Below are 21,094 nucleotides of genomic sequence, written 5' to 3' on the forward strand. Positions count from 1 at the left end.
TCAATGTAACTGTTTCAGCTACGTTAGCTGGGGGCAGCTCTGCATAAGCGGGTTCCACTTCAGCCTCCCCCTCTACAGACACAGGCCAGGACCACAGAGCAGGGCCTTTACCTGTTTGTTTTACCTAGGGCATTCAATGGTGCAAGGTTCCTTTCTCTCTGCTGCCCATCCCATGTGATTCCCTAGGTCAGGCTTCCTCAAACTCAGCCCTCCAGATGTTTTGAGACTACAATTCCCATCATCCCTGACCACTGGTCCTGCTAGCTAGGGATCATGGTAGTTGTAAGCCAAAAAACATCTGGAGGGCCGTGTTTGAGGAAGCCTACCCTAGGTTCTGAATTGTGCTGGGTAGTCAACCTCTGAGTAAGATGATTCCATGCCATCTAGTTTCTGCCATGGCTTCCAGCCAGGAAAAACAGGTTACTGCCTCAACTATCTCTACCTCTTGCTTGGTCCACAGCCAACCTGCAGCAGCCTCCACACACTGCAGCCAGGCACCAATTCCTTTTTCTTCCTGCCTCCTCCTTAGCCTTTACAGCATCATCTTTCCCTGACTAAATTCTATATTTATAATCTTCACCTTTCATCTGCACCTCAATCCCCTCTTACCCCTCCTCTGTTGGATAGTCCTGTCCTCTGCCCCTGTCCCAGCCCCATTCTAGTGTAGTACCTTCAGATTCTCTTATTTACAGTCTGCAAGATGCTAAATGTGACTAACAGTCAAATCCAGTGCTCCCATTCTGCTTGCAAAATGGCTTTTGGTTGAATAGACGTATCTGATAACACAAGAGAAGAGGGTTTTCAGCTTCCCCCCCCCCCCAGCACCCTGAAAATGTGTTTCTGAGGTTTGGGGGCCCCTCCAGAACAGCATAGAAGAAAATACTAGTTAGCAACATCATCAGCAATCAGCTTACAGTCATCCACAAGTATTTCCAAGTATGGCTATAATGAAATATACTCTATACATATAAGGCAGTTAGGGCAATCAGAGCAATGTAGAGAGTATGCTGAAGACAGGGTATGGAATATGGAAGACCCACACTAACACAAGAGCCAACTCCTGGGGCCGCCCCAATAAAATATTTGAAGGGGCTGTCCCCCAAGTTGATGAACATTGCCATTCCAATGGCATGCTTGCGCCATGTCATGTGATCAATTATGCAAGGCAAGGCTTACTTAGGTCTCCCATTATTTTATTCAAGTTGGCACCCCTGCACCCAAAAGTCCCCACACTCCAAATGTTCTCAGAGCTATGGCATGATATAAATGAGCCTCAGCACTGGAAAAAGTACTCTAAGACCCAATAAAACATCAGAGGACATGAGATTCTGAGCAGCAAGCTGGATCTGAGTCCAGCCTGCCAGCATCAGTACCATTTTGCCAGCCATGTCAAAAGATGTGTAGCACATGATACAAAGCTAATCAGGAATGGCATCATTCAGACTGGTGAATGATGCAGGACTCACACCTTTTTAAGACTCACATACATAAAGCAAGCACACAAAGAACTCTCTCTAAGCAGCACCTCGCTGCACGTGATCTCTTTGCATCCCTTTCCTTATATTGGAGTTAGGACACATGTAGTACAGCACGTCTCCTTCTCTTATGCAGGCACTTTGGAATGTGTATTAGGCACTTCATAGAAACAATAGATGGATCACCTGAACTAGGATCCATAGACACTATGCCAGATCTACCATTGTCATATTCAGAACAGCTCTGCTGCTCGATGTTTAGAATGAACCTGCTGCTCAGCAGCCTTAACCTTAGACCATTTGCTCATTGCTTTTTTTTTATTAAAGATTTTCAAATATAACAAAAAAAAGAGAAAAACATCCAAATTTAAAACCTTATTTTCATTGGCATCTTTCCAGGACTTCCCCTCCCCTCCCCCTCTTGTATTCCAATTCTTTCAAATAAATTCAACAAATTCTTACCCCCAATTTTAAACTTATTATCATTGACCCAATTTAAAAATATTTTCCCATCCCCTAAAATCGACCTGTTCACTTCCACGAGTTCCCCTCTTTAATATGCAATACAGATTAGAATAAAAAAATTAAGAAAAAGAATAAGATATAATTTAACACCCTTTGGATTCCAAATTTCCCTCCCCCCTTTCCCGGTTGCGTTCCCAATGTCCATCAATGTCTACTGTCGTCCTGGAGCTCCCACACCTAAGCCATAGTCCTTCACCAGTCCGCTTTGCTGTCTTTTTAATAGTCTTTGCCGTCTTTTGGTCCTTTTTAGTTTCGAATGTCCAATCTTGGAAGGAGTCTGTCTCAAAAAGGTCCATTTTTTCCATCCAGATCTTTGTATTTAAGAGTAAAAACTCCAATTTTATTTCTTTAGACCTTTCAAATCTGGATGTCCCAAATGTTCCCACTTCCAACTTTATCCAGTTCTTGTTATTCTTGTTGTTCTTGTTGATCTCTCTCCTCCTTTTCCCCCCCCTGCTCTCCTGCACAAATGTTCTAATTCCAAAAGCTTCTAATTCCTCTGCAGAGGCTTTGTTATTCAGGAACAAAACATTACGTCAAGTCCCTTCCATTCTTCAATAGATAAATCTTTTGTCTCCTTTACTGTATAGACCTCTGTAGACAAAATAGTGTTCCATTTCTGCAGTTTCCCAGGAGATAAAAAGTCCTATTTCAAATTCCATGCCAACAATACTTGTAGTGTCCCACAGCTCCTCTAGAGGGATTATAGTAACTCAGTTTCCTTCCAGATCACACCCAACAGTCAAAGTAACTTGTTATTCCTTGTTTTAAACAATTTATATCCAATTTGTAACAAATGTAACCGGCAAAGTCCTTGTAACAAAGTTCTCTTTTTGTTCTTCCGCTTTGACAGCTCCTTTGACAGCTGTCAAAACCTCTATTTCTCCTCTCCCGGCGCTCTCACGGATCGCTCCCGGGGTTCGGGGGGGTTGCATTTTAATTCACATTCCACTTTTCTCCTCCAGCCCAGTCTTATAATTTTCCATCGCGAAATTAATAACTTTCTCAAAATAAGGTTGCACTCGATCTTAGTTGTCAAATCCTTTGCTTTAACTCCTCTACAACAGGGGGGAGGCTGACTTCCTTTTTGCACCTCCCCCGCTCGCTCCGAATTTTTTTAAATTTTTTCCCCCCTCCTTTTTAATCCAAGTTCCAATTACTCACGGGTTATTCTTTTAAGGCCAAATTTTCAATGGAAGAAGTCAGCGCTCTCCGTCGAATGGCATCCGGCTTCGCTCGGCAGGGGAAGCGGAGGACTCATAGCACCCCCCCGTCACCCACTCCGCAGCCTTTAAAAAGGCTCCTTCGCGGGTCGGGGGGGCGCAAAAGGTGCCCGCCGAGTCACCATGCCCATGGGTTTCAGCGCCCATGGTTTTTGAGGGTCCCCGCGTCGCCGGCGCGGTAGGACCCAGCCCCTGCCGAGCAGGCTCCCTCAGTGGTGAAAGCTGGCCATTTACTCAGACCCTCTAAAGCATGGGTGGGCATGGGGGCCGGATGCGGAACAATCGCCTTCTAAATCCGGCCTGCAGACGGTCTGGGAATCAGTGTGTTTTTACATGAGTAGAATGTGTCCTTTTATTTAAAATGCATCTCTGGGTAATAGGGATTCGTTCATTCCCTCCCCCAAAAAATATAGTCTGGCCCCCCACAAGGTCTGAGGGACAGTGGACCTGCCCCCTGCTGAAAAAGTTTGCTAACCCTGCTTTAAAGACTCCCAGTGTGGAAAAATGGTTGCCAAACCCAACCATTCCCCATCAGAGGAAGTTTAATCAAACACAAAAGTGGGGTGCCTGGAAGCTTTCCCTTTGCTGTTAGGACCCCACTGCTCTTACTATATAATGAATAAAATTAATAAATTGAGGTCTAGCTGCCTGCCTGCCTGTATATGTATATACTTCTTGCTTTGATTTATGTTTTCTGTGTTTCAAATGTTTAAAGGTTTCATATTTGTAATGTTTCACTCCTGATTAAGAGAATGTTCCATTTATACTGCCTATCCTCTTTTGCCACCCACTTTCATTCTGTTCTTTATCCTAATTGTTATTTACTGCTGCTCATGTCAATTCCTACTTGTAGGTTTATTTGGTTATTGTACCTGAAATATACTTGGAGCCCTGCAGTGATTTCATGCTCCTTATTGCAGCTTGTAAAACAGTGATTGATTCCCCGCCCCAAAACCTCAGGCTTTTATATACATTCTTTACACAATGAGTCCCAGCTGATTGGCTGATTCTGCTTCCCTCCTGGAAGTTGCATTCTAGTTGTTGCATTCTAGTTGTTGCATTCTAGGATCCTACTTGCCAAGTTTAGTACATAACAATACCTTTTTAGATAATCTGTAAATGGTTCTGATTCCTCCCTCAGCTGTCTCTCCCTGGTCTCTAGTTTTTGTTGTTATGCTAGCCAATTCTATTTTGTTGTCATGATAACCAATTCAAAAGAGGCAAAAGAGGATGATGTTGTTGTTGTTTAATCATTTAGTCGTTTCCGACTCTTCGTGACCCCATGGACCAGAGCACGCCAGGTACTCCTATCGTCCACTGCCTCCCGCACTTTGGTCAAACTCATGCTGGTAGTTTGAACACTGTCCAACCATCTTGTCCTCTGTTGTCCCCTTCTCCTTGTGCCCTCCATCTTTCCCAGCATCAGAGTTTTTTCCAGGGCATCTTCTCTTCTCATGAGGTGGCCAAAGTCTTGGAGCCTCAGCTTCAGGATCTGTCTTCAGGATCTGTCTTTCCAGTAAGCACTCAGGGCTGATTTCCTTAAGAATGGATGCGTTTGATCTTCTTGCAGTCCATGGGACTCTCAAGAGTCTCCTCCAGCACCATAATTAAAAAGCATCAATTCTCAAGGGGAAATTTGGATTTTTCAAGAATGACACAAGACATAGGTTCTTGTGGAGATGCATTTCAGCCTTTTGAGGTGGGAAGAACTTTGGAACACCATGTTCCCCCAAATAGTAATTTTGGCTGAAGAGATCTGATATAATCTAAACATAATTGTACTAGAAGCCATTCTGTGGGCGGCAAGTGGGGAAACAAACGTTATTTGCCTTGTGAAGGCTGGCATCTGGGGATTCTCCTCGACCTGGCTTTGAACACTGATATCTAGATAATGGCCATGTCCAAAAGTGCCTTGGATGTCCCAGTTAAGCCTCTTCTAAGTAGATCTAGCCATGGTGATAAACACTTTAGTACCGGGAGGTTTTTAACGCTGTAAGCCACCCAGAGTGGCTGGGGAAACCCAGCCAGATGGACGGGGTATAAATAACAAATAACAACTTTTATTACATCATGATCTATATATTAATTACAGGGTCTTTGAAACTTGTCCAGAAACCCCAGCTGATTGACAGTATCTTCATGGATTTGTCATCTGTTTTCATGCAGGGGTGGGGGAAACTATGGCCCTCCAGATGTTGTGGGACTGCAATCAGCCCCAGCAATCATGGCCAGTCATCAGGGATGATGGGAGCTATAGCCCCCCAAACATCTGGAGAACCATAGATCCCTGTTCTAAGTGATGCCGGGAAAATTATAAGCACATAATATAGCAGGTGGATTCTGAGCAAAACTGTGAGGGGAATAATGGCTGTGATCTTAGCAACAAAATATTGGAAACAAAATTATTGTTCTATGACAAGTTTATGAATAAAGAATTGTAACATAAAAATACAAGAAGTGACCAAGAATCAAGAGTTATCAGTCTGGATAGCTCAGCTGGTTAGAGTATGGTGCTGATAATGCCAAAGTTACAGGTTTGATCTCTATATGGGACATCTGCATATTACCTGTACTGCAGATGATCCTCAATTCTATGAATGTTTCAGTGTCTGTTAAAGACCCAACATTTTACAACTGGTCTACTGCAATCATCAACTGTAACTGATTTTTAAAAAAAATGAAAACAAGAAGTATTGACCATCATTTATGAACCTTTATGTGTAATGGGTTCTCTTTCTTTTTCTTCAGCAGTTGCTGGAACCATTCACTCATTGGGAAAAATATTACACACCGTAAAGCAATTATGGTGATTGCTTCCACACCACAGTACTTCTCATAGAGTGGCCTAAAAGCGCAAGGGGTGGTGGAGAGAAAGAGCTGGTGAGCAACAATTAAGATTCTTTTTGTGCACATGTACACATGTACATTCTCAAAAAAAAAAACACAGACTCTTGATAAAACCATTTGTACAATCATATCAAGTTTGCTTCTCTGAATCCTAAACTTTTGATAAAAGTAACACAGTGCTTATATGTTTATTGTATTTCTCCTTGTCAGCCAGTAATCACTCAGGGCTGGAAAGACACTTCATGGTCCACCCTAGATAACTGGTTCAAGAAACAGGTAGGTAGCCGTGTTGGACTGACACAGTCAAAATAATAATAATAATAATAATAATAATAATAATAATAATAATTATATCTGAAGAAGTGTGCATGCACACTAAAGATACCCCGAACAAACATAGTTGGTCTTTAAGGTGCCACTGGACAATTTTTAAAAATTTTTATTTGGTTCAAGAAAGTTATGTTTATCCCTATCTCAGAGAAATTGGGAGAGATTGTCAGGGGGGTTGGGCTGGGTGTTCATCGGTACACAGATGAAACCCAGCTCTACCTCTCCTTTAAATCAGAACCAGTGAAGGCAGTGAAAGTCCTGTGTGAGTGACTGGAGGGAGAGGGGACAGGCAGGTGTGGAGGACTCCCTAGTCCTGAATGGAGTAACTGTGCCCCTGAAGGACCAGGTGCGACCAGTCATTTTGGACTCGCAGCTGTCCATGAAGGCACAGGTCAATTCTGTGTCCAGGGCAGCTGTCTATCAACTCCATCTGGTACCCCAACTGAGACCCCTCCCTGCCTACGCCCTGTCTTGACAGAGTGGTGCATGGTTATCTCCCGCTTGGACTACTCCAATGTGCTCTACCTTGGAAGGGGACTTGGAAACTACAACTAATCCAGAATGGGGCAACTGGTGACTGGGAGTGACCACTGCGACCATATAGCACCAGTCCTAAAGGATCTTCACTGGCTTCCAAGCACAATTTGAAGTGTTGGTGCTGACCTTTAAACCTCTAAATGACCTCGGCCCTGTATACCTGAAGGAGCATCTCCACCCCCATCACTTAGCCTAGGTCCTCTGAGGGTCTTTTGGCGGTTCCCTCATTGCGAGAAGCAAAGTTACAGGGAACCAGGCAGGGGGTAGTTGCACCCACCCCGTGGAACGCCCTCCCATCAGATGTCAAGGAGGTAAAGAACTACACAACTTTTAGAAGACATCTGAAGGCAGCTCTGTATCAGGAAGTTTTTAATTTTTTACCTTTTTTGTATTTTTCTGGAAGCCACACAGAGTGGCTGGGGAAACCCAGCCAGATGGGCAGTGTATTATTGTTGTTGTTGTTGTTGTTGTTGTTGTTGTTGTTGTTGTTGTTGTTGTTATTTACCTGCAATCTTCATGTCACATCAGTCAATCAAATGTTTATAACAGTCAACAAGCCGTTAACAGCAGGGGAGCTGTCTTGGGCCTCAGGTTATAGATGTGATGTAACGCGTGTGTCCCGGCCTCGGAACCTGACCTCCAGTGCCACCGGAAGTCAGGTTCCAAGAGTTTGAAAGACCTCTGAAAGCCTCTCCCAGGTCTCGCAAGACATGACTTCTGGTGATTTGTGAGGCACCGGAAGTTGTGGTTGGAGCCCTGTGTCCAAAAAACAATAAACTTTTTGTGAGTGCTCGGGCACCCAAAGCCCCCTATAGTTGGTGCCCCTGATTACCAGGTAACACTAATTGCTACATTTCCATTCAGGAGTGGGGCTTCTGCCAGCTGAGATGGCCAAAGGCTAAGTCCTGCTGGGGTGCTAGGTCACATGTCTGTGCTGAATGAAATTTGAAATAGTGGTAAGTATCAGGCTCACCAGGATCCACAGCAAGACCCACAAGCTGCAATCCACAGCTTGTGGGATTAGGCACATAGCTAGCGGGTTGGGCAAGAACACAGGATGCAGTCCACAGTCTGGGCACACAGAGACAGTCAGAAGATGTTGCTTCAGCTGCTCTTGCAGCCTCATACTGAGACATAGAATCGTAGCACTGTAGAATTGGAAGGGACCCCCAGGCCGGAACCTCATTGCAGAGCTCAGCTAAAGCCCAGGTTGATGCAGAAAACCCTCATTGTGAGGAGGCCCTACTCAGAGTAGCCCTTTACTCATGAGGAGTGCACCACTGCATCTGAGCACTTCTCTTGAGTAAGATAGTCTCAGCCTTGAACCACCATTGCTCCCAGGGGCTCAGGGGTTGTTCTGTTTCCACTCCAGAGAGGCATGAGGCAAAGTGAGGAGATCACCTCAGGCAGCAGGGTCCACAAGGGCAGCAGATCCCAAGGTAAATCTTTATTTTCCCCTTGTTCTTGATGTAGATCTTCACTTACCCCTTCTTCAGAGCCAGGGAGGGGAGGGTTAATTTGTGGTTCACCTCAGATGCCAATATGTATTGGACTAGCCCTGACAGAGCAACCTCTCTGCAACTAGGAACCATCGCCAATCTCTTCCAAGAGTCCTGACACCTCCTCAACTGTTGCTTTGGGCTGTTCCTGATTGCTGCCAGTTTCTGAGAGCTTGAGAGCATCTTTGGCCACATCCTCTTTGGAAGACGAGTTATGTAACGTGGGCATGACAACCTACCTCACTCTTTTTTGGTACTCACCCTGTTTTGGTACTCAGCCTGTTTCAGCTCAGGGGGTGAAACCTTGGCTGAGGTGTCTGAATCAGGGTGGATGACTTACAGCAATGTATCTCCAGCTGAGCTGGGATGTGGGACTTCAGACAGCAGGACTTCAGGTACTTTTTAGCTCCTTGGTTTTTTCTTATTAAAACATTCTTACATGCAGGGAAGCTGATGCAATTACTCACCATTCAGAGAACTGTTTTGAACTGACTATCTCCTTGTCTCCAATAACTTTCTTCACACACTCGGTGTCATCTTTAATATCCTCATCTAGGAACTCTGTGGAGGATGTTAATAAAAGTAAGTCAAGGAAGAACAAATCCTGGTCCAGGTAGACTTCCTGGATCTTTGATTCTGGAGGCTGTGTATATGTGGAATGTGAGCTTTTACCTTAACTCAGAGCAACCACCTTTACTCTTTCCAGTTAGCTTTCCATGTTTGAGGAACTGTTGGATGTGATAGGTGGTAATGCTCCATAGCAAATATGAATATAACTCTTTCGTGTTGCAATATATATGTTTAAGGAAGCAATTCTACATGTAAGAAGCTAATGTTAAGCAAGCTGGTGTAAAGTATCAGATCTAAACTCTAGGTAATTATAGAATTGTAGGGTTGGAAGAGACCACGAGGGTCATCTAGTCCAACCAGGGGATTCTATGATTCTATGAACCACCTGCAAAATCTTTTGCCCAAAGTGGGGCTAGAACCCAAAACCCTGAGATTAAGAGTCATGCTGAACCATCTGAATCAGGAGCAGGGCTACCGCTTGCTGAGCCAGCCTAAGCCTGGCAGAGGAGAAACAAGCCTTCAAAACAGACTTTAGAGTTACACTACATCACCCTTCCTGCCACCTTAACTAACACCAAGTTGCCAGGTCCCATGGTAGAGCTGAACAGGCTTAGGATTCAGCTAAAGTCCCCTCTGGTCCTGCCCCCACCACATCCCCAGAATGCCCCTTTTTCAGGGCTTACTCTGTCTTAAGATCTGCCAAATTTGGCTAAGCTGGCTGCATCGTGGCTATGGAAAATATGTTGTAGTATCTCCAGCTGGGCCAAGGACAGGGAGCCCAGCTGCACTGGGAATTTCCCAGCTCTGCCAGAGATCCATTGGCTCCTAACTGTGCTCATCCTGGTGTATCTTATAGGATTGTTCCTCTAATAGCTGCTGCAAAAGCAGCTGCAATTTTGCAAAGGATGATAAATATTTGAAGTAAGAAACTACTTTGAGCATCTATAAAATATATGAATAAGCTTATTTGTTCTTTCCAAATGTCTCTTCATAGTATTATGTTTCAGTGTTATACTCAGGGCTATTATGATTTGTTGAAACATGTTCCAAATCTGTGATGAAGATAGAAGAACCTGAGCCTAAAACCTCCACTAGGCATCTTCAATTCAGTATCAGGTGTAAGACTACCTTGTGGTTATTTAGTGTGCATAGCGTAAAAGCTTCCAGGTTGTCTTGGAGTCTAAGCCTTTGGCCCAAGCAAGCCTAGTATGTGGGCACAACAGTCACAAATGCCAAGTGTGAATCTGATTAACAATTCTCCAGTTTAAACTGGGAGTGAGACAGCATGTTCTCCCTCTATTTCATTTCCTGGTGCGTGCATGGATATGGCCAGTCCATAAGAACATAAGACAAGCCTGCTGGATCAGGCCAATGGCCCATCTTCACAGTGGCCAACCAGAAGCCTGTGGGAAACTCTTAATCAAGTCCCCTTTAGGGAAAGTTGCCAGGAAGAGCCACCCAGAGGTTTCTTGTTCCTGTCTGCCCAAATGGAGGAGGCTCTCTCAACACTGCAGAGAGATGCAGATGAAGAAGAAGGGAATGAAAGGGGTTAAATCAGGCATGTCCAAAGTCCGTTTTGGGGGCCTAATCCAGCCCGCTGGTTGGTTTAATCTGGCCCCTGTGGCAGTTTATTTCCTGGGATCAAATTGTAAAAAAACTCAAAAACTCCAACCCTAAAAAAAGCTCAACAACTTCAAAGGTTTGGGGCCCTTCACGTCATCAAATCTGACCCTCTTTGAAAAAATTCCCAGGGCATGGAAATCCCAGGGCATGGGAGGAACAGACTTCACCCACAGATCACCTTGATGCCTGGCTCTTGCTCCTGCATGCAATATGGGGACAGACTGAGGCACTGGGTGCAAAATTCTTTGAAAAGTTAAATAACATAATAACAGGAACAGAAATCTTTAAGAATGCAGCTGCTGTCTAAGTGATTATAATATCAATTGGAATGTAATTAGAAGCTAATAAGAATATGAATCGCAGTAATATAATGTACTATGGAGCACGGCAAACCACTTTAATTAAATTGAGCTTGTTTGGAGGTTCTAGCAGAGGAGCACAGCTATTGTATACCCTTGACCGAAGAACGGTACACTCCTTCTATCTGGGATGGTCGTCCTCTTCCACCGAGCGCGCAACTTCGGAAGGGACACACATGGAGCGGTGAGGGAGGAAGGGGACACCTGCCTAGCCAGCCAGATCAGCTGAATCAACCCTGGCGATCAATGGGGTGACAGATGTCGCAACCAGATCGCCTGTCTGAATTGTGCATTGCTTTGTAACGATTTGTTGGGTCTCTGGACCGTAATAAAGATTGATTGATTGATTGATTAAATCGCATTACATAATTTGGAATTAATTGGAATTAATTTGGAATCAATTGGTATTTGTATAATTTGTATAACTGGATTAATATAGGGAAACTAATAAAATAACATATGAAAGAAAAAGGAAGAAAGAAAAAGGAACATATGAAAGAAAAAGGAACATATGAAAGAAAAAGGAAGATGATAAAGGAGTCTGAAAGCCTTCCACACAAAGAGAGGGGAAGGAAGGAAGGAAGGATCATGGGGAACTGGAATTAATGGACCTAACTTAGTCATATTAATTAATTTCAACTGCCTGTGAGTGTCTGGATGTGGTTGGAGGATGGATGGTGGTTAACAGATTGAGGCTGAATCCTGGCAAGTGCTATTTTGAGGGGATAGGGGGTGGATGGGGGCTAAGACCCTACCCGCCCGCACACTGTCTTGCCAGAGTGGTCCATGCTCCCACTTGGACTTTTGTAAGGCTACATCTGAAGGTGACTTGGAAACTAAAACCAATCCAAAATTTGGCAGCTAAAGGGTCTTCACTGGCTCACGTTTCAGAGCATAATTCAAAGTGCTGGTACTGAACTTTAAAGCCCTCAACAGTGTTGCCCTGTATACCCGAAGGAGCGTCTCCAACCCCCTCGTTCAGCCCAGACACGGAAGTCTTTTGGCGGTTCCCTCACTATGGGAAGTGATGTTACAGGGAACCAGGCAGAGGGCCTTCTCGGTAGTGGCACCTGCCAGATGTCAAAGAGATAAATAATTATACAACTTTTAGAAGACATCTGAAGGCAGCCCTGTATTGGGAAGTTTTTTTATGTTTGATGTTTGATTCTGTTTTTATATGCATTGGAAGCCACCCAGAGTGGGTGGGGTTTAAATATTATTAAAATAGTATTAGTAAGGCTAGTTAGTAAAGCTAATCTGTCTCCTGAGAAATCTCTATGTAGGACAAGAAGCTACAGTTAGAACTGGGTATGGAACAACTGATTGGTTCAAAATTGGGAAAGGAGTACGGCAAGGCTGTATATTGTCTCCCTGCTTATTTAACCTATATGCAGAATTCATCATGCGAAAAGCTAGGCTGGATGAATCCCAAGCCGGAATTAAGATCACTGAAAGAAATATCAACAACCTCAGATATGCAGATGACACATGCTCGCTTCGGCAGCACATATACTAAAAACAGATATGCAGATGACACAACCTTGATGGCAGAAAGTGAGGAGGAATTAAAGAACCTCTTAATGAGGGTGAAAGAGGAGAGCGCAAAATATGGCCTGAAGCTCAACATAAAAAAAACGAAGATCATGGCCACTGGTCCCATCACCTTCTGGCAAATTGAAGGGGAAGAAATGGAGGCAGTGAGAGATTTTACTTTCTTGGGCTTCATGATCACTGCAGAGGGTGACAGCAGTCACAAAATTAAAAGACGCCTGCTCCTTGGGAGAAAGGCAATGGCAAACCTAGACAGCATCTTAAAAAGCAGAGACAGCACCTTGCTGACAAAGGTCCGTATAGCTAAAGCCATGGTTTTCCCAGTAGTGATGTATGGAAGTGAGAGCTGGACCATAAAGAAGGCTGATCGCCGAAGAACTGATGCTTTTGAATTATGGTGCTGGAGGAGACTCTTGAGAGTCCCATGGACTGCAAGAAGATCAAATCTCTCCATTCTGAAGGAAATCAACCCTGAGTGCTCACTGGAAGGACAGATCCTGAAGCTGAGACTCCAATACTTTGGCCACCTCATGGGAAGAGAAGACTCCCTGGAAAAGACCCTGATATTGGGAAAGATGGAGGGCACAAGGAGAAGGGGACGACAGAGGACGAGATGGTTGGACAGTGTTCTTGAAGCTACAAACATGAGTCTGACCAAATTGCGGGAGGCAGTGGTAGACAGGAGTGCCTGGCGTGCTCTGGTCCATGGCGTCACGAAGAGTCGGACACGACTAAATGACTAAACAACAACAACAACAGCAGCAGCTAATGAGTCCCACCAGCACAACCGGCTCCCCCTGTGTGCTCCCGAATTGGCTTGAAGAGATCAGGAGAAACCCCAGGACAATGCATGAGGTTAGGAGAAGGGGAATCATTCCTCCTGGCAAGCTGAAATGCATGCACTGATGGAACAATTGCACTATGTTAAATTCCTCCCATAGGGTCCATTGTGGTTACATTCCGACTAGCTTAAGCCTTTAACACTTCCTAATAATAAGAAATAACCTGGTGATCTTGAGTCACACATAGCAAAGGTTTATAAGGAGTCACTTACTATCACAGGCAATGCTGCATTTGTTCTTTGAGGCTTGCTTCCCATTACTGCACCATTTGGCACCATTCAGTCGGAATAATCCATAGTATGGATGGTTGCCTTCACTTGTAAAGTAGTTGGTAGTCAAGTTACTTGCAAATGTAGCCAAACAGACAACTGGTTATAGAAGCATGGTATAAAAATCAGAAATGTGGAATATATTTTAAATAATAAAACCAGCTCCAAAACATTAATATAGGATGGGATTTTAAAAATAACTCCAATTTTAGCTCCAGATTCAGTTTAAAAGCTTTAAAATAATTGATATTAACAATTCTGCCTTAACATATGTGATTCATTCAATCTTTCTTGTTGTAACATTATAAAATAGCAAGTAGTATGTATCATTTTAGGGACGCGGGTGGCGTTTCCGTGTGCTGCGCTGGTGCTGGCTCGCCAGAGCAGCTTCGTCACGCTGGCCACGTGACCCAGAAGTGTCTCCAGACAGCTCTGGCTCCCGGCCTCTTAAGCGATATGAGCGCACAACCCTAGAGTCGGACACGACTGGCCCGTACGGGCAGGGGTACCTATATATCATTTAATTCGATTTGGTTTATATTCTGCCTTTCAAAGGGCTCACAGGGTGACTATAAACATTTCTAACAACTTCTAAAACTTTTCAAATGTTGTGATGCCTCCTTTGAATCTTGCTAGTTGACAATTCACAGTTTTGAGAGCTAGCAATTCAAAATTCTGCATTTCCTGTTGTAACCTTGTAAAATAATAGGGAGTACACATCACAACATTTCTAACGGCTTTTAAGACTTTGCTACGATATTACAAATTTCTTTCTCATGGTTCTTGCAAGTTCTATAGGTTATTAGTTTCCAATTTCACCACACTATTTGAAAAGGGAACGTAAGCGTTAATAAGGATAATTACTTTTAAACAAAAAAAAAATGCATGACAATGCATGACACACACTTTCTTCAGAAAAGCGAAACGGGAGGAAACTGAAATCACATACTGCAAAATGCATCTAAGTTAATCATACCAGTAGGGTGGAAGTTGTATACCCTATGAACTCACATTGATGTAAACCAGTCCATGTAGAGGAGTCCATTCCATAACTTCTCAGTAGATAAAACAGTTCACAGGCATCAAACACTTTGGTCTCATGGCCTACAATGAGCAGGTAGAATACGGAAAGGAGAAAGGCCTTCATTGCTGCTGATCTTTGCAGAACAGTGTGTCCTCCAGAGCCCAGGTTTTATAGTCCCTGGCTGTAGGCTGTCCATTCCATCTGCAAGTGTTCTTCATGTTCCATCTCATTGGAACATCAAAATCTGCCTTATATGGAGTCAGGTGCATGGGCCCACCCAGCTCAGTACTGCCTACAGTGACTGGCAGTGGCTCTCCAGGGTTGCAGACAGGGGTCTCTCCCAGTCCTTCCTGGAGATGCTGGGGATTGAATCTGAGCCCTTTGGCATGCAAGGCAGATACCCTGATGCTGAGCTATATGGCCCGCTCTTATAGGGCAGCCTAGCCTTTCCCACATTACCTGGAGCCAATTCCACTTCTAAAAACTGTTAAAGGAAGCACTGGGTTTACAGCTGCCATCAGACCCGTGCCTACATCCACCTTCAAAATACTCATGCAACTGGTCCTACAGGTCTGGGAAACTTAGCTGAGCCTCGTTCCAAAATAGCTGTACATGGGCATTCAATGCATATGTACTATTGTGTGTGACAGTGAGTGGGAAGCAGACATGATATATTTTCTGAGGGACACCACAAGGCAAACCTGGTGTTCATTTCAGCAATGGTAGTATATGCCTTTCTTGATGCCTTTTGGCATCAAGAAATAATCTATTTCTTAACTGGAAGCATTTAATCTTCAACCCTCTGTTTGATGTCACTCACAGGAGCTACCTCCTAGGGGCTGAGGGTTATTTGCCCCCCCATAAAAAATTCTGAGTGGGCCAGTCACCCCCCAAGCTAATAGACATTGCCATTCAAATGGTGTGCATGCACCACACCATGTGAATCATTATTTTATTTAAGATGGTACCCCTGGTGTCACTCAAATATAGTAATTTTACATATTTACTTCAGTGTTTTGAAAATATTTGTATCCTGCTTTCTGCTTAGCAGGCTTTGAAAGCAGTTGGCAACAACAGCAATTAAAAATGACGAACATAATTTTTAAAAATCAAAAAACCACAGCCAATATATATAAAAATTACATAGCAGTAACCAACAAGGAGAATGTCACAACAAAATAGAGCTAGCCCTCTTCCCAAATTCCTTCAGAAATGGGATACTGTTTGCACATTCTCTGGCTCCACCTAACTTCCTTGCTGCCACTTTTTTCAGATCCTGCACACCTGGTCTCCTCGTGAGGGGAGAGAAGTTGGGGCTGTGCAGGTGTGCAGTAGATGCCATCTGGTGCTCCTGCCTGCATATCTGCACAATTCAAACCTCACCACTGCCTTCCTCCTCTCCCTCCGGGCTGTTTTCCCTTTTTCTAGTTGAAACTTCTGAGCACTTCTGATGCTGCTGGACTACAGTCAGGGATATGTGAACATGCCAACATCCTTTATTTTAAATTCTAATGTAATTGATTTACTTGTGCAAGTATTTCTTCCATTTCATTGTCCACAGAAATATATGCATCTTCTTTTTTTACATATAGCGTACACATAGCTGAGCCATCAAAAAATATTTACATGCTGTTACCTTCCCTGAATGCTGCCTTTCAGTTGTAGCAAAAATAATGAGTTGTGGTACCTTAAAGACAAAACCATCTATTTCACTATCTTGATTTCTCAGTCCAGTAGAAGCATGTCATGTTCTCTCACTTCCTTCACATAGGCATCAGGGAAGGACATTTTAGCACTCTGTGGACAATTTTCACCTACTATCTTGGATTGTAGAAATTCTTCTGGGCATATTATACATTTGACAGGCATGTTCCTCCACTCAGTGTGATGCCACATGTGTGATTAAGCCCCCCTTTTATTGGAATGTTTTAACTGTGTATTTTACAAAGAAAATGGTTGTGTGTGCATCTGCTGAAATAACTCTCAAGCTAATTTATTTTTAAATGTATTTGCAGTAAACATGAATTTGTGTTTGACAGCTTGAAATCCCCTCTTTTTCGTGCCAATGTATTTCTGCCATAAGGGATGTGGGTGGCGCTGTGGTCTAAACCACTGAGCCCAGGGCTTCTCTATCAGAAGGTTGGCGGTTCGAATCTCTGCGAGCGACGGGGTGAACTCCCATTGCTCGGTCCCAGCTCCTGCCAACCTAACAGTTCGAAAGCATGCAAAAAAAAAAAAAAAAAAGTGCAAGTAGATAAATAGGTGCTGCTCTGGTGTTTCCGTCTGTTGCTCTGGTTTCACTAGAAGTGGCTTAGTCATCCTGGCCACATGACCCAGATAAACTGTCTGCGGACAAAAGCCGGATTCCCTCGGCCTGTAAAGTGAGATGAGCGCCACAACCCCAGAGTCGTCTGCAACTGGACTTAACTGTCAGGGGGTCCTTTACCTTTATTTCTGCCATGTGAAAAAAAATATTGGATGACTGATTGGTTCATTTTCAAATTTACAATACAAAAGGGAATGATTGAATAGATCAATCAATCTATTCAAGGTTGCTGCCTCCAGCAAAGAACAAGTTCTCTGGAGAGAGGCATTGTATAGAAGTATTTATACACTAATACTAGAAGCCTTCACACTAAGATGGGATAGCTGGAGCATCTGGTCTTAGAGGAGCACAGAGTGAATACAACAGAAACCTGGTGAAAAGAAGTGAACAATCCATGCAAACAGCTGATCAGAATTCACTGCCTTAAGAGGTCCAGTTTGGTGCAGTCATTTTGTATGACATGTTGGGGTGGTACTTTTGGCAGGCCAGCAGCTCACAGCTGCAGTGTACCATGAATGTAATCCTCCAACGCCCTTGGGAAATTGTGGTTCATGATGCAGCAGCACAGTTTCTTTTTCAAGGAGGAGGAATGTATAGAAAATGAAATGGCTGCCCCTCTGGGCACTAGAGACTTCTGGTGCAGAAATTCAGAAAAGAAAAACAAGTTTACCACCTGCTGGACACTAGGAATGGAAAGATCAGACTATTTCACTCCATTTCTGGTCCATCTCCTTTTTTTACACCTCTCATTGCATTCCAGATCCATTTCTATTTTGAGGTTTTAAAAAAACCTAAAAATAAAATAAAACTGCACTTAGATTGCAACTTACATTATTACCAAACTCGTGGGTGGAGAACACAGGGATTCTTGGATGTTGTTGGACTCCAACTCCCATTAACCTCAAGCCAGTGTGGATAATGGTAACAGTTTATGGTAGTTGCTGGATGTTCCGTGTCAGATGTTCCGTGTCTGACTCCAAGTTTGCAGTTGCCGAGTCTAAACTCCGCCCCTTCCTCTTCTTCCAACATGGGAAAAAACTCTTCTGTGTCCGCTCTTTCCCCCTCCTTTCACTGACCTTTTCGCACCTTCGAGTTTTTGGGCTAGCTATTCCTGGCCTCTCCCCTTCTGTCTGAGCTAAGAACATCTGACACGGAACATCCAGCAACATCTGAAGGGCGGTCATAAGGTGCCCGTCTCTGACTTACATACTACCTGATGCTTCAAGCTACTAGGAAGCTGCTCACAGTATGGATAGAATTTTCTGAAAATGTTGAGCTTGTCCTTTACAGTTCTTGCATATTGTACACATCATTATTACATGAATATTATATGCATGTACCTTGGGAGAAAATCAATGACAAACCTAGACAGCATCTTAAAAAGCAGAGACATCACCTTGCCAACAAAGGTCCGTATAGTTAAAGCTATAGTTTTCCCAGTAGTGATGTGTGGAAGGGAGAGCTGGACCATAAAGAAGGCTGATCGCCGAAGAATTGTTTTTGAATTATGGTGCTGGAGGAGACTCTTGAGAGTCCCATGGACTGCAAGAAGATCAAACTTATCCATTCTTAAGGAAATCAGCCCTGAGTGCTCAATGGAAGGACAAATCCTGAAGCTGAGACTCCAATACTTTGGCCACCTCATGAGAAGAGAAGACTCCCTGGAAAAGACCTTGATGTTGGGAAAGATGGAGGGCACAAGGAGAAGGGGACGTCAGAGTTCAAGATGGTTGGATAGTGTTCTCAAAGCTACCAGCATGAGTTTGACCAAACTGTGGGAGGCAGTGGAAGACAGGAGTGCCTGGCATGCTCTGGTCCATGGGGTCATGAAGAGTCGGACATGACTAAACGACAACATATGCATGTACACTCCAGGTTTCCTAAAGTAACCAGCAACATAAACAGATATGTGCAGCAATGCATATAATTGTAGAAACACTTATGTATTAGTTATGCCTCCTTGAGAAATATAGTACCTGATGGGGCTTGATTCTTTTACATATATTATGTGTATGATTATGGGGGATTGCATATAGTTCTGCATATAATTAGTTGCTGATTTATTTATTTATATTAAATGTTATTGGAAGGTTACCAGATTTTTTTCAATGAATCTGGGGACACTTTTCAACTTCAATGGATTTTGTATGGGGACTGATTTGTAAATCCGGGGGCTGTACCCGGGAAATGGGGACGTCTGGTAACCTTATGTTATTGCCTTCAAATAATGGGTGGTGGTGGTGGGTGCATTTCAGCTTAGTAGTTGTAATTGAGTTCTGATTTGGGCACCACTTTTTTTTGGGCAGCAGTGTAGTGCCAAATTTAGAAGTGCTATCTTCTTGATAGTCCCAGCAATGTGCCCTCACAGCCACACCTCTTCTAAGTGAAATATACTCAGAGAACATAAGTTTATACAATCTTCCAGGATGGTACAAAATCTTATAGTTATACAATAATAATAATTAAGTGTGCAATGTGATGATCAATGCATATAACCATGTGTTGCCTTTCAGCTGCTATTTTCTGTGCACGTGCATGGGCAAATGATCTGGAGTATCCTCTACTATCTTCTTTCTGAGTGACTTAAGTTTTGTTTTCTTCAAAGAGCCATTGTACATAACATATGTTGGACACCCTTCTGTTGAAATGGAAGCATCTTGTGTTTTCAGTTTTCCCAAACAGCAGCTGGGAATCAAAGCAGGCAGAGAGAGATAAGGACACTGGGATGTGAGGTGGAATGTGAGAGGCAGGAGGGGCAGCCGAGTGGCATAGCTTCAGAGAACATAGAGCAGGCAGCAGATACCAATCTTAGCTCAGAGACAGAAGGGGAGAGGCCAGGAATAGCTAGCCCAAAAACTCGAAGGCGCGAGAAGGTCAGTGAGCGGGGGGGAAGAGCGGAAGTGGAAGGGTTTTTTCCCATGTTGGAAGAAGAGGAAGGGGCGGAGTTTAGACACGGAATGAAGGAGCTCCGGAGTGATTTATGTGTTTGAGCAATAAACCTGAGATAATTACTGCCAGTGTCTCGCTTCTGTGGGAGAGCCAAGCTATTACAATGCTTAACTTTGGAGCATACAAAACAACTCATCCTCCGTTCCTTCCCAAGGGCCTTCTCCAGAGTAACCCTAGGAGCCAACCCTCGGTGACTGACTCACTTCCTTTCACTCTGATTGGCTTCAACCAGCACAAAGAGTGAGAAGACTTATTACTGTGGCTAGAAAGCTTTCCTCTCATGCTGAAGACAAGGACCTTGCTAGATCCCTGCTGCTGAAATAGAAATGAGTCTTTGACCCCCTGCAAACCCAGACCACCACAGCCCTGCTCTTTGGTGTCCAGTCATGACTGAGAACTGCATGAATGAAGCAAGACCCCCCTTAAACAGGCACCAGCATACACAACCCTGATTGGATGAACTATTGAATGTAAAACAGCTGGATATCTTTGTGTACCTGTTTCATCCCTTCTTAGGCATGGAGGCAAAATTATCGCACCTAGGATGCTGCAGCTGCCAATTGTGAGGAACAAATACAAGTAGCTGGATGGAATTTATTTTGATTAATAATGGCCTCGATCTTATTCACAAAGCACTGGAAACCACAGAGGCTTCCATCTTTAGAAGAATAGCGAAGATGTGAGGTCAAGCTGTGCTAGACATCCTTAGCATATGTTACAGGAAAAATCCGAGGGCTCCCTTGGACAAAACAAAGACACCAACCAGGATAACTTGGAGCAAAACAGCAGCCTGTAGGCTTGGCCTTTATTGAATTGTTGCAACAGGGTATTCCCCTCACTTACAGGAGAGAGGAAAGACCCAGAAGAATAGTGTGCAAGGTCTTATAAAAACTTTTGAAATTCCCCTCCTCTAGATCAAGCCCACCCCCAGAAACATCATGCATACATTACAGAAAGGAGGGGTTGAGGGAGGAGTTGTGGTGGTAACATCATGCATACATTACAGAAAGGAGGGGTTGAGGGAGGAGTTGGTGGTAACCTGAGTGTCTTGTCACCTGGCTGGTTCCTCCCTTCCCCCCTCCCCCTGAGTCACTTCCAGGAGACAAAGGGGAGTTTGCAGTTTCCTGCCCCCAGAGGGAAGATCT

At 43.9% G+C, this 21,094-nt stretch overlaps 1 protein-coding gene across 2 annotated transcripts; it reads right to left on the minus strand.

The window, feature by feature from the left end:
- Positions 1-5,625: 5,625 nt before the first annotated feature.
- LOC310835166 (lysozyme C-like) lies at positions 5,626-19,577 on the minus strand. 2 transcript variants are annotated; one of them, XM_083719966.1, is made up of 5 exons: positions 17,831-19,577; positions 14,662-14,754; positions 13,594-13,749; positions 8,904-8,997; positions 5,626-6,068 (listed from the first exon to the last, which is right to left on the minus strand). In XM_083719966.1, exons 2-5 carry the CDS (start codon positions 14,693-14,695, stop codon positions 5,924-5,926), a joined length of 429 nt encoding a protein of 142 aa, XP_083576092.1. In that variant the 5' UTR covers positions 14,696-14,754; positions 17,831-19,577; the 3' UTR covers positions 5,626-5,923. The 2 variants fall into 2 exon arrangements, with proteins under 2 accessions (XP_083576092.1, XP_083576091.1); XM_083719965.1 differs by lacking the exon at positions 17,831-19,577 and having other exon boundaries at positions 14,662-15,968.
- Between the last annotated feature and the right edge of the window lie 1,517 nt (positions 19,578-21,094).

The sequence above is a fragment of the Podarcis gaigeae genome, assembly GCF_964106915.1.
Source record: "Podarcis gaigeae genome assembly, chromosome: 17".
Taxonomy (NCBI): domain Eukaryota; kingdom Metazoa; phylum Chordata; class Lepidosauria; order Squamata; family Lacertidae; genus Podarcis; species Podarcis gaigeae.

Coding starts and splice junctions, on each gene's coding strand:
- LOC310835166 (XM_083719965.1), bottom strand. CDS start 14,797: ATGAAGGCCTTTCTCCTTTCCGTATTCTACCTGCTCATTGTAGGCCAT. Junction 8,998..13,593: donor ATGCAGCATTGCCTGTGATA/GTAAGTGACTCC, acceptor CATCCTCCACAG/AGTTCCTAGATGAGGATATT. Junction 6,069..8,903: donor TCAAAACAGTTCTCTGAATG/GTGAGTAATTGC, acceptor TTGCGCTTTTAG/GCCACTCTATGAGAAGTACT.